The 13,718-nt window shown below is 43.0% G+C and overlaps 1 protein-coding gene across 3 annotated transcripts in view; it reads right to left on the reverse strand.

Moving 5' to 3' along the window:
• The window catches only part of PLCH2 (phospholipase C eta 2), a 67,133-nt gene extending 65,141 nt beyond the window's left edge, over positions 1-1,992 (reverse strand). Inside the window, exon 1 of one of the 3 annotated variants that reach the window (XM_077190295.1) lies at positions 1,800-1,954. In XM_077190295.1, coding sequence (XP_077046410.1) covers positions 1,800-1,911 — 112 coding nt within the window. In that variant the 5' untranslated portion in view covers positions 1,912-1,954. Of the gene's footprint in view, positions 1-1,799 lie in introns of all 3 variants that reach the window. The other 2 variants (XM_077190291.1, XM_077190290.1) reach the window with 2 other exon arrangements.
• Positions 1,993-13,718: the final 11,726 nt, after the last annotated feature.

Consider the following 13,718-nt stretch of genomic DNA (forward strand, 5'->3'; position numbering starts at 1 on the left):
TTTCCTGAGTCTTCTGGCAGATAAACTCACCCAAACATGAAAGGAGAAGCGTTGCACTTGGCAGGCTGGCCTGACAAGGCTGAAATGTTATTTCTGAAGGCACAGGCTGCTCCAGAGCAGCTCAGCACTGGCGCTGTCACCTCTGTGCAGGTGGCTCAGAGTCTGTCACAGCACAGAGGCAAAACCACATCAGAGCTGCACTTCAACAGAGCCATGGAAAGAGTTAAAGAGAGAGTCAAGGCCAGGCTCAAGTGGGTGTTCTGAACCAGCCTGCAAAGGGATTCCTGAGCCCAGACCAGCTTTTGTTCAGGTCCAGACCCACTTGCATTGGAATGCTGGAAGTGCACAATGCAGACTTTCTCTCCCTCCAGCTATTTCTGCCTTTTCTTTGCACTTTGTCCTAGGTTTGCACACTGACAGAGCTTCGTGTACAGGAATATGTCATGCACATCCAGAGTCATCATCTTACAAATAAAAAATGAGTTCTCTAACAGTCAGTTTGTGTGATACAGCAATAACTGGAATAGATCACCTCACTTCTGTGGTGCCAGAACACACAAATGATGCAATACCCCCATTTCACATCTGAATTTCTGCACTTTACTTTTTCAAACTCCTTGCAAATCAACATAAGAAGCACACTGAGACAATGATAATGGCTTGATGGCTCTACCAGGAAAAGTAACATCAGTAAATGTGTAAGAAAGATAAGAACTAGGATAATGACAATCAATCATGGATTAATAATTTCACCGACAGGCTGGTTTTAGTACACCTACAATATACATATATTCAGCTAGTAAAAAATACATTTATCAGCACAAATTGTAAGCCAACAGAAAGCAAAATTGATCTCACAATTGCTGGATATTTAACCAGATGTACAAAATTAGGTCCTGTGAAAACCCAGCCAAAACTTTCAGTGCTGTCTGCTTCATGATTGTAGGCAGTAAATTAAATGCATTTCAAGCAAATGAGTCCTGTGTTGAATAAATGAAGATTTGATTTAAATATTAAGCTAAATAATCTTTTTATTATTTATTTTAAATGCAAAAAACCCCAGGCCTTCCTCCCTCAGATGTCTCCCATAGCACAAATTCATCTGCCACAGACATCAGTTACACAATTCCCTCCCTCCTACCCAATCTCCAGTCTACACTTGATGTGCACAATCACTTCTGTAATCTCCAGAGCTTCCTAAGAGAAGAGCTCATTTTCCCCTGTGCAGCTGTCAACACTGAGAAAAGAGCAACAGCCAACAATAGTTGTTCTTTGAGCTCTGCATCTCCCAGCTCAGCTCAGACAACTCCATGGCACAGAGCCACAACCTGAGGCACTATAAATCCCAGCCTCATCAACTTCAAGAAACATTTTCCAGAAGCATTGGAAAGGATCAAGGAAAAAAGTTGCAATCTCTTGACAGTCTCATCCCAGGATACTCATCTACATTTTTTTACAAGTTTTACAAATCCTACACATGAAGGTCTGTTCACACAACTGAAATCTCACAGACTGCACAAGCAAGGACAGAAGAAAGATTGATTCAAAGTTATCCTCAGTGTACAGGGCAATGATTGTTTTGGGGATTTTTTAGTACACTTTACCCAAACTCTAGTCTCAATACCAACTACACAGAAAAAAAGGGACTGAGGAATATGCAAGCACAGTTCCCTCAAATTTAAGGCAAACTAGCTGTCCCATATGAAATATCAATACAATGAAAGTAAATTTGGAGAAGAAGAAAAGAGTGCATTTTCAATATCAAACTATGAGATGAAAGGATGGGACCTTCCACTCACCTACTGTGAGGATGTTTGCAGAGAGGAAATGGCAGCAGTTTCCCTCATGGAGAATGGATTCTTCTCTTTGTGTCAAATCCCCTGCCAGAGATTTTGGAGAAGTCAGAGCCATCTCAAGCTTTCAGAGCAGCCTAGCAACAGTGCTTGCTCCAAGTCAAACAAAGCACTTCAGTGCAGATATCTGCAGAAAGTTTCAGTCAAGCAATGAAAATATCCAAGAAAAAGCAACAATTTCAGGATGTTGCTGCTTTGCTTGCTTTGGAAGTGCCAGTGAGCGCCTTGTCTGGAATTCCACATTCAGGAGACTGTCCTGGTTTAATTCTTTTGCCACATATTCCACTCATTGAACAATAGGATTTGCAGTATCAGTGTGGAGAAAGAACCACGGAGCTCAGTCTTGGCAGGATGGATGTGAGGGCCCTTCCCAGGAGCACAGGAGTTACAAACATTCCGTGGATCTTCCCAGTGTTTCTTGCATGTGGATACCCTGGAGAGGACATTTTTTTAAACAGTGGAAGTTACTTTAACAGTGAGATATTTACCACAGCAGCATACTTAGGTGATGTGCAATGCACTGACCTCAGCAGACAGAAGGCACCAACTCTTCCTTCCCTCACCCCAGGATTTTCCACAGACAAAGCTCCATTTCTGCCAGCAGTAACTTCTCCAGAAGCCAAAGTGCTCGTGCTGGGGTTAATGAATTTATACACACAGACACACAGAGATGCAACATGTGCATACACACTTAGCTCAGTCGTTCTGCACCACAAGTGGAGGTACTGGGTGCATTCCCAAAGGACTCTGCCTGATGCTGGCTCCCTCATCCACTTCCATCCCCAACCCTTGAAGCCCTTTGCTCCTCTTACCTGCTGTCAGCTGTCTCCATCCTGTATCTCTGGCATTCCCTTTCCCTCTCCTTACCCATCTTCTGCCCAGTGGATACAGAAGACTCACCTTTCCAAAACTTTCAGTGGATGCCTTCCTCAGAGGAAGAGGGTCAAAGAAGGCTCCCTCCAAACCAGCAATCACAGCAGACAGAAACCTGGGATCCTACCTGGTGCTGGTAACTGTTTGAATCTCTGGGAGTCTCCTTCAGTTTGTAATTACAAGTTGAGCTCTGAAACATTGCCCTAACATGTTTTGTTGTGAAAGCACAGATCCAGTTTGACATTATTTTAAAGAGAGAGGGCAATGAAGCTCACTATTAATTACAGTGATTAGAAATAGAGGAGGGGGTTTGAGACATTTGTAGCAAAAAATGAGTAAGAGAATGCCCTGCTAGAGCATCTGCCTGTTTGAAGCTGTACCTCTCTCCTTGTCTTTGGTCCCTCATTCAGCTTCTTTGGGAAGTCACTTCCTCCCTGCCATTATCTTTTCACCATGCCCCACCTTCTCCATTCTCATGCTGTTAAAAACTCCTGTGTTCAGAGGGAGCATCACAGTGAAGTAACACCCTTATGTGGAGCCAAATGCATGGCAACCTCATCTAAGGGACAGCAGTGCTTGGCAATAATTATCCTGTAAAAAATCAGCATCATTACAATAATTTTTTTCCACAATTAAATGGGAAATATCTCACAGGGCATCCTGTGTCTCTGCAATCGTTATGGACTCAGAGATTGACATTCATTTGGCAAAGAATATCTTTATTGCAGAGCACAGCTGGAGGAATCAAAACCCAAATTGTAAACTTAGGGCAGATTTCAAAAGCTGACTGGCTTGAGAGGGGAGGAAGATAATAAATTATCAAAGATACATCCTGTGCCCCCCATATACTCATTCTTGTACATGCTGTCACCTGTCCCTGTAATTGTCTCCCTCCATTATTCCCTGGCATATACATAATTAGGTAAAAGAATACAGAGCTAGCATTCTGCTTTAGACTGAGAAAAATCAATTCATACACTTCCATGTATTCATTTAATACACTTCCATGCATTCATTTAATACATTTCATGCATTCATTTTGTGCATCCAAAAATAAATAGTGGTTTTTTTTCCTTTAGGTTAATCCTTGATTATCCTTAATTGATATCAAAAATACATATTTTAAAAAATCCTTGATATCCTTAATTGATATCAAAAATACATATAAAAAGCTGACATGTTTTATTTAGAATAGAACCTTAAGTAGATGTTAGCTGGTATGTCAGGATTTAAATCAACTTGTCCAGAGAAAAAGCCAAAACTGCCCCCAGCAGCAGCTCTGGAGCTGCTCAATTGCATGCTCTGTCTGGGCAGGTACTGCAGGTGACAGGCACTGCCTCAGTTATCATCTGCTTTGGTCATCTGGGCAACTCCTGACCACAGTTTTATAGCCACTAGCCACAAAGTGCCATGTGTGGTACCTGTGCACTGAGTGTTTAACCCTGGGCTCAATCCTGGCTCACAGGACAGATGGAACTGCTCTGACAGCAAGACAAGATCAGCCCATTTCCTTTGGGAAAGCTGAACTGGTGGGTAGTCACTGCTGACTCTCTCACCTCTTTGCTCCAGGGCTTATTTGCAAGGCCATTTCCTTTGGAGGAAGTTCAATCAGTGTGACTAATTAGACACCAAAGAACATGACCATGAGGGCAAGGAAGACTGAATGGGCACGGGTGCTCCTGCTGGTGCCAGAGCAGCATCATTCCACTGAAAGCAGCTGAGCTTTACGTTGATGTGGCTCATTAAATATTTTATTGTCTTGAGTTATGTCAAATTCATGTTCTTTATGCTTTGTTATGATCTGAAAGTGAAGCTGCTTTAAGGCAGCTGATCTCTGAATGTCTTCACTTTCCATGCAAAAGTTCTTCCTGCACTCAGTCCCACCTTTGACAGCTTCCTACAGGTCCTCAGAGTTCCCTTCCTCCCCTCCCTCTCTTCAGCATACCTGTGTTGATAAAACATAAAAGCCAAGCCCCCCTTCCCAAACCAATCCCCATAAATCCTATGCAGCCAATGGAAAAGTACACAATGAATCCCTAAAAATACAGATTGGTATCTTAGAACAACATTCAGGGGGCAGATTTCCTATTAAAGTAAATGAAAGAAGTTCAGTTGGCTTTCCTGGAAAATTCGTTGTGAAGGTTGGATGATGGAAAATATCAGTTGCACTGTCTGGAAATGCCTCACCTCTGTTACAGCAGGAACCACAGTGGCTCTGAGAACAGCACTGCTCACTGGCAGAACACATCAAACAGCAAAAAGAGAGCAACTGGATCTGTTCAGACCACATGAACAAGATTTAAACTCTCTGCTCAGGCTAAGAGCCCTACCTAAGATTATAGTGTGAGGTTCTGTATTCCCTCGGAAAAAAGGACTTAAAACCCTAGAGGCAGGATCTGTATCACTCACAGACAATAAAAGCTGTGTACACCATTAACAATTCTCTAGCCATTTTTATATCACTCTAGTATTTAAAGCTTAACCCCACAAGACCTGCTTTTGTTCAGGGAGGTTTTGTGTGGCATCCACAGAGCTCAGACAAGCTCTGATATCCTCCCAGGACAGACACACTGATACCATGAATGAAACACACAAAAACCAAGCCATCACTTAAACCTGAATAGTTTGATCAGGAAGCAGATCAATGGATAAAAGATCAAAGCGCCATCAAATGGGAGGAAAAAAAATAATCGCTTAAAGAATTTAAATGTGAGAGCCGGGATTTGCTTTTAAGCTGCAGTGTGGTTGTGTGTGACACGCTGCTCATTTGAAGGAATGCAGCTCCATTCAGCAGGAATTGCACGGAGATAACCTGCACGCCCAGGCACGCCCGAGCACAGCCAGGGCTGCTCCCGAGGAGAGGAGGCTGCTGCAGCCCCGTGGAACAAGGGCTGAGCCCACACCTTAGGGTGTGATCCCGCATTCTTCCTCCCGAGGGACCGGGCACACACTCACAGCGCCGCCGAGCCGCTGAGCCCCGTGGCAAACAGCTCGGTTAAAAAGGAGAGAGTGCAGACAAGGCACAAGGGGACACCAGGATTCCTTTCTGGCAGACTGCTGTGCTCACCTTCACCCAGAACATCCCACTTAAAAGAGCACTTTGCATTTGTCAGCTTTTCCTCACCCGCCCCTTACAGCCTGAGCTCGAGCCCTACATTTTTGTTGAATGATGTAACTGAAAATTCTTTATGCAAGTAAGCAGACTTATTATTAAATCCAAATTATTTATTTCAGGTTTGTATGAGCCATGTCGTACGACTTTAGCATTCACTTTATGAAACAAAATGTGAAATTTGTAACAATTTTTACCTACAGGGACAGACCTGTTTGTAATCCCCTGCCCTATTTATCCCGAATTGCCAAAACCCCTCTTGATTTCACCATCATTCCTTGTCACCAGCCAGTTCCCAGACCTGTCTGAAGTGACAATGGAAACACAGCAGCCTCTCGCTTCTGAAGAAAATTTGCATTTTGTATTAGCAAGGGAGAACGGGCAATTTCTATTAGGAGGCAAAAGGAACTAATTAAGCAAAGTTCTAAATCTCATCCAATAGCTTGGCTCAAAAGAACTTTGAAAATGAAAGTTTCATACTTTAGACCACAAAAAACAAAAAGCCTCAGAGAAGAAAGGAGGGAGGAAGATCTCCTTGTTAGGAGACAGACGGGAAGTGAGGACTGCTGGAAAAGGTTCTGCTGCACTTGGGAATTTGTGAGTCATACTGAGGAGAGATAGACTATGGGCTCCAATGCCACTTGTAATCAGATCTATAATTCCAGTAATGTTCATGCTGTCAGTTGTGCTGGCAGGCTTGGTCACTCTCCAGAAGTCTGACTTTTGAAAAAGTTTTTTCTTCAATTTCATGTAAATGAGCAGGAATTTCTTTTAAGAATAATGTCTTTAATCAAACTGCTTTGGTTCTGTACAGCAGCTTAGTGCTGCACTGAGAATCTCTTGGATATTAAGGATTAATTTGTGCTGGTGGAGTTAGAGAAAAGGTGGCACCTTGTCACCTTTCACAAGTCAAACATCAGCTTTCTCCTGAGGATGCCTGGTAGGGCCAAACACAAGAGCCCAAGCACAGGCAGACAGACACTAAGAGAATATTGCAAACAAGAAAAACATGCTTGTGCTTGGCAACTTCAAGAGGACACTGCAGTTTTAATTTTTTTGTTTTTCCAAATATCCAAACCAATTTCTTAAATTATGAATCTCCTTCTCTATTAGCAGGAATGGGTCTGGGAACCACTCAATTCGTCCTCATTTTGTCAAACCCAGGGCAGTGACGTGCACACATGGGAATTACAAGGCAGCAAATCTTTAGGGTCTGATCCAATAAATTTCAAAGTACAGCTCTGCTTTGCTCTCCACCTTATCATGGACTTTAGTACTTGGTTAGTCAATAAATAACATTACTTCAATAACCTCATCTCAGTCTAAACTCACAGGAGGGGAAGAAGTGGGATAGGTCACTTTACACTGTGGGAGACAAAAACCTGTTAAGTTGTTTAAATAGAAAATATTTCACATAGTCCTTGCAGCAATCCTACCAAATAATGCCATTATAACTCATCCCAAAGTTGTGTTTCTGAGGTTCTCCTCTGCAGGCTATAGAACTTCTTCCAGGCACCTCAATTGCAGCTGCCATTGTTTCCTCAGGCTCCATTCCTTGGTTGTTTTTTGTTGTTGTTTTTTTGGTGTTTGGGTTTATTATTATTATTATTATTATTATTATTATTATTATTATTATTATTATTATTACTATTATTATTAAATAAAGCACAAATTACATGTTTTCAGTTAAGGGCAGAGAAAACTTCCAGAGAATCTGTTCCAGCATCTAAGGGCAGTAGGAAATCTGGAATAACAAGCTGTAGGGGTGGTGAGGGGGGGGTAATGTTGAAGGGGAGAAGAGGCAGGGAGGAGCTTCCTTTAAGTTACCTTAGAATAACTAATCCTGCAAGGAGAGCTGAGAGGAGACATCCTCTGAACACCAGAGTGAACACAAAAAGTGCTGCTGTAAGTTTCTACCTAACAGCCCTTGGCAAACACCTCAGGGAATGGAAAGCAGAGAGCTTGTGCAGCACGTTCAATCCCTCCCAGGAATGCTAACATGGAAAGATCCCTCACCTTCCCACCTGCTCTCCCTTGTCTGAGGCAGTCCAGAGCTCCCTGACAACTGTTAAGATGTCAGAAGATTCTACAGGAGCCATTCCCTAATTAAATGGAAAGGAGCAAGGCTGTGATGAACAATAAAAAATGTGGGCCAAGATCAGAACCAGGTACACCAAAATCAGCCTCTCGAGTTTCATGCTGTATTTGTGATGCAAATGGATCTGAAATCCTCACTCAGGTTATGCTTGTCTTGATGTCTGCACCCAGCATTTCTCTCAGGACTGCACAGTCTCATGTGCAGTCTACCAGATAGCAGAGAGCAGGAAGGAAGCTGAGGACTTTGCCTCAGCATGTGGGAAGGTTTGTCACAGCCTGCAGTGTGCAGGTACCTATCCAATGACTCTGTGTGCTGAGGGGAACTGCTCCACCCCCACAAAATGAAGGCAGATTAAACAATGAATCAAAAGATTGGAAATTCCCTACAGATGTAGAGTCTGTGCCCTAAGCAGTGATGTGGAGACCAGAATTTCAGTGGCTTGCAGCAAACACTGGGCTGAGGAGCTGCACACAGTGGCCGTGGATAGCTCCCCTCAGAGCAGGGCTTGGCTCATGAAATGCATTTCCTTCTCTGCCAGCTGAGCCTGGGTGCACGGCCAGTACCTGCTGCTCATGTCACAGCTGCCAGCAGGGATTGTCACAAGGGATGGACACAAGGTTTGCCATCATCCAGCGAGTCCAGAGGGAGCAATGGAAGCAGAGGTGAACTCAAAAATGAGGTCAAGACAGTGGAAGAGAAAGAAGATTCGGGCACAACACCGGAGAATCTATTTCAGTATTAAGATCAGATCAATTTAAGCTTATCATGGGAAGAAGTGGGTCATTTTAAAGATAAGTAATGCAGAACTGAGATATCTGGGTGTATGAAAATTGTATTGCTGTAAATTCAAATAATCCTTAGTAACTGCAGGACTATCTTTGCTGAAAAACCTCTTCAGCTTCATCCTCTAACCCACTCAAGTTCATTTATACATTAATTTTCTCAGCTCTGGACAAATTAGCAAGAACAAATTCTAGGGATATTCACAAGTATGTTGTCCCTTTGAGCTATATTTAGGAACTGATTTAGGGCTCTGTACCATTTATTTCAAAACCAAAGTGAGGTTGTGTTGTTTTGAAACTATGAGTACAGGATTTTAGAAGAGCCTTGCACACCATATATTTTATTGCTCTGTTATTCCTGCAGGACCATTCACTAAGATATTCTCAGCCACTTTGAGTTAAATCTGGAGTAGCTTTTAATTCAGAAAAATTACAGAAACTATGAATATAAACAAAAGTCTCTTCAGACAATGTAGAAGGAGTTTGACTATAAAATGGAATGTTATCATCCTTTTTTGCAAAGCCAGAATAAACTTGTTCTTTGGCTGAGAATAATCAAAATACACTGCATTATAGGAGCTCATCTTGCCAACAGAGTCATAAATATGAGATTCAATGAGCCCTGAGTGTTTCAAGGTTCAGTTATACAGGTTCATATTATAAAAATAAGCAGTTCTGGAGAAATATTGCTTATTGAATAAAAAAGCCCACAGTTAACAGCTCTGCCATGACAAATATTTCTGTATCTGGCCATGGCCTGTGCTCTCTGCAATAAACCCTTGGTGCCCAAAGCAGAGAGGCTGTGACAAGCAGTGCTCCTGCTGCAGGGCTCAGAGCCAAGTTAACATTTCTCCCTGTCCCCAGAGCCAGTGCTGAGGCCACCAGAACCCAGTGACTGACAGCACTCAGCCTTGCCCACACTCAGATAACTCAGTGGCCTCGGCACTCACTGGCCTCCCCTCGCTTGCACTGAGCAGTTTCTCACACTAATCTCACTGGGCAAAAAGGAATTTTCCCCAGCACCGTTTTTGCACCCTCAGTAAGGACAGAAAAAGCTTTCCCAGTAGACAAAACTTTCACCACATTCTTTGAAACAATAAGTTAACTTTGAGCTCCATTCTGAACACGGCATCAATTTCCTACCTCAAACCAACCACAGTCAGCAGTGACTCTTACTCTACTTCTGTTTTATTTTATAACAGACAACCTACCTCCACCATGAAACAGAGCATGATCCTAGAAATTATCACCCTGAGGATTCAGGGTATATCTAAGACCCACATCTGAACCCTGAAGCCTGAGGCATTTGGAGCATACACAGCCCCAGCAATCCAGCCATCCTTATTATTTGCCACCTCTTTGCAATCATTACCCACATTTTTATGCCAGGAAAGAACTGGAAATTATTTCTCTATAGCCCAAAATAATGAGGGGGTTTTTTTTAATTTAAAAATTTTCAAAAATAAAAACATCCATACCTTTTCAAAGTGTTGTGCATGTCTTTCCTCCCAAGTTAAGACTTGGCTGTTCAGTCCCAGAATCAGCCACATTCTGTTGCTAAACTGGTATTTTATTTAAATACCTGAAGTTTATTTTACATCCAATCTCTCTTATCCAAGTCAGTTTTCATTTTGGCTCCGTACACCTGGGAAAGCTCAAGGCTCAGGTTATCAGTTCTGAATGAATGCAGTAGTCTTTCATTTAAAAAAAAAGCAGTTGTCCAGTTAGAAAAGTCTAAACCTGAATCACAAATATGGTTTGCTTCATCCCTACAAGCTCAGAGAATCTAAACATTTAGGACCAGCAGAATTCCAAGGTTCCTGAACATTTTCATGAACAAGAGAAAGCATGATAAAATAAAACAAGCATTAGACGTGATGCTCTTTCCATTTTCCCTCTTCCTTCAAAAAGAAGAGCAAAAGCAGCAGCAAATTCCTCTACAGCTACAAGGCTGTGCACGCTGCTGGGATAGCGTGTTCTAAACTTTGTTTCTAACACCCAAGAGCGAGCAAAAGTGTTAAAATAACACCACAATGATGGCTGCAAGAGAAAAGCAGCAAAGCAAACGCCGCACACACACACACACACACCTTTGTCTCTCCCGGCCGGGCAGTGCAGACGGGCGCTCCCGGCTCCTGTGTGTCCAACCTTCCTAACCCGGGACAAACCCGGCAGGAGAGAGCGAGGGAGGGACCGGAGCCGTCAGCAGCGAAATCCCGCCCCGCTCTCACATGCGGAGGGCTCGGAGCTCTCCGATCACAAAGCAGCTTTACAGCCCCTGCTCAAACAGTTCAGCTCCAGGGCAACAAGTTCAAAGTGGGAGGAGGCAAAGGGAATCGGAGGGTGGTAACAATGCCGAGCAGACGTTTCGCTCCTTTGGCATCCGCAGAACCTGTTCTTCAGGTTGGAAACTGAAACATCTGCCCGCTGCCCTGCTTGAGAGCTGCGCTCCGAACCTCGTGTCTCCCAACAGGGCTGCAGAGGCAAAAATCAGATTTTATGATGCACAGACAAGTAGCCTGTGGGAGGAAAAGTTAATCATTGCCGAGCAGCGAGGGTTTTTTACATTTTGGACTTCCTTGTGGTAACGTCAGCGCAGCAGCTGGCTCCCCTGTCAGCTCTGTTAGAAGGAAAAGCAGAGAAGCATGACCGTGGAAATCAAGAAAAACTCCCAAAAACTTAATCAAAAACACAGCAATGACGTTTTAAGAGATAATGGTGGTTTTCTGAAGTCACCAGTATCAATCAGAGTACAGAGGAGTACCTGTATTCTGACTGAATAATTGTAATAAGAATCTGAATCAGATTTTCCTGGCAGATCATAGTGTAACAACCAACATTTTATGCATGTGTGTGCTTTTATGTGTGAATATATGTATTAAAGCATATCACAAAATGGGAAGGTTACTTGGCATGCTGTATTTCCTCACTTCAGAGCACACTGGCAGTGTCCCCACCCTTCAAAAGATCACAAAACAACTTTTAGAATATAATAAAATCCACATGATAAGTCAAAACGGGCATATACACAGAACTTTCACACCTCAAATGTTTTAACACGGTTTGGCAGAGTCCGACTTTCAGCTTTATAAATGGTTTCCAGTATAATAATTAAGTGGTCATTAGTCAGGATTTCAGCTTTGCAAAAAAACCCTCTCGAGCTCTTCTTTGGTTTCTTGACCCATAAAATAAGAAAATCACATTTACTCACTTCAGCAAAAGTGCAACAAATATGTTTGGTATTTTCCTTAACAATTTAGCTGTTGGACAGAGATACACACAGCTCTGCCTTCAAACAAAAATCAAATTGTGAGAGATTGGATTGGAAGCCTGAACAAAATGATCCAAGGATCGGTCAGTAAATTTTGTATATTTTAAAAAGTCTATAATTTAAGGTGGCAGCTTCGAGTTTCTTATTTAATAGATTTAAGTGTGGAAATGTCCCATTCCAGACCCCACTTCCCGTGGGATATTTCCTTGTGCAGGTGCGTCCCCTACTGTTGAACGGCGAAAAATGTGCCAATTTTTTTTCCCTAATTCCATTGATTTTACAGAGGGAGGAATTCGCGATTCCATTGATTGCGACACACCGTAACAAATAAAATCTGAGCAGCGCCTGGAGCAGGGAGGGAGGGATTAAGAATGTTTTGCTTATCTGTAAGATTCATCACAGCTTTACTTATCACGAACAACTTCTGGTGCAGTTTAATTAGAACTTTGATGCCACGATCTGTGCACTAATAGGCTGCTGAAAGGATTACAAATATCCAGTTTATTTGTGGTTATGTTTGGCCACAGGGAGCCTTTCTTTGTTTCTTAGTAAAAAGGAAGAAAAAACCCACCAAGCTCCTGCTCTCCTAAAACTTTCCAGTGAGTTCCTGCCATATCAATCTGTAAATTCTTCAGGAAAACACCTACTTTAATTTCAGTTAAATAGTTTTGTCAAATAAATTAATTAAATGTGGAACTGTTTAACTGTCCTTTCACTTCAGCGTGCTGCAAAACTGAATTTATAACAATGCGACATTAAAATCTGCTGGGAAAAAAGGAAAAAAAAAAGGTATTTTGGCAAAAATGAATGTACCAGACATCAGAGTGTAAATATGTATAACTACACACACACGTAGAGGTTTATCTGCCTGGTACCAGGATTTTGGAGAAGGATGTACGGACATGTTGATGTGTTGGTAGCTTTGCCGTGTGGAGGTTGTGTTTGTTGGTTTTGGCAGAAAACAAAGGGCAGCTTGTTCAGTTTCCCCACACAAACAGCTCATCTTTGAAGGGATGCACGGAGGCTTTCGCAGCTGTTAAAAGAGCAGTGGTAGGACACTGAACACACCTTCCTTCTGAATTATCCATTTCTTTAAAAAGGAATTTTTTTAAAAGCAGGAATAGATGACAGCATGAAAGGCATCGCTGCTTTAAGCCTAAAACTGCAGATAGTGGATGGCAACATGATGTTTAATTAAAGAAAAAAAAAAAAAAAAAAGAGTCGCGGAAGGGCTGGAGAATTTGTACAAGGTTACAAGGTTGTGGAGGGCACCTGCGTGGGGAGCGGTGATTCGGTGGGTTCCGTGTGAACTGTGTTCTGAAACATTCTAGATCTCACTTTTACCGATCTTTGCACCTCAGCTGTGATCGCGGAGCTCCTTCCCGTTCCTTTTCCCTCCCCTTTTCCCGCCCCTTCCCGCCCCTTTTTCCGCCCCTCACTGTCTATTTCCTCGCCCCTTTTCCCACCCCTCACACCTCTTCCCGCCCCTTCTCCCGCCCCTTTTTCCGCCCCACCCCTCACAGCTCTTCCCTCCCCTCAGGCTCTTCCCGCCCCTTTTCCCGCCCCTTTTCCCGCCCCTTTTCCCACCCCTTTTCCCTCCTTTCTCTCCCATTCCCTCCCCTCACGGCACTTTTTCCAACCCTTTTCCCCCTCCATCCGCCCCTTTTCCCACCCTTTTCCCACTCGTCCCGCCCCTTTTCCCGCCCATTTCTCCCCCTCAGGGTAGGGA

Source organism: Agelaius phoeniceus, chromosome 24 (assembly GCF_051311805.1).
Source record: "Agelaius phoeniceus isolate bAgePho1 chromosome 24, bAgePho1.hap1, whole genome shotgun sequence".
NCBI classification, from domain to species: Eukaryota; Metazoa; Chordata; class Aves; order Passeriformes; family Icteridae; genus Agelaius; species Agelaius phoeniceus.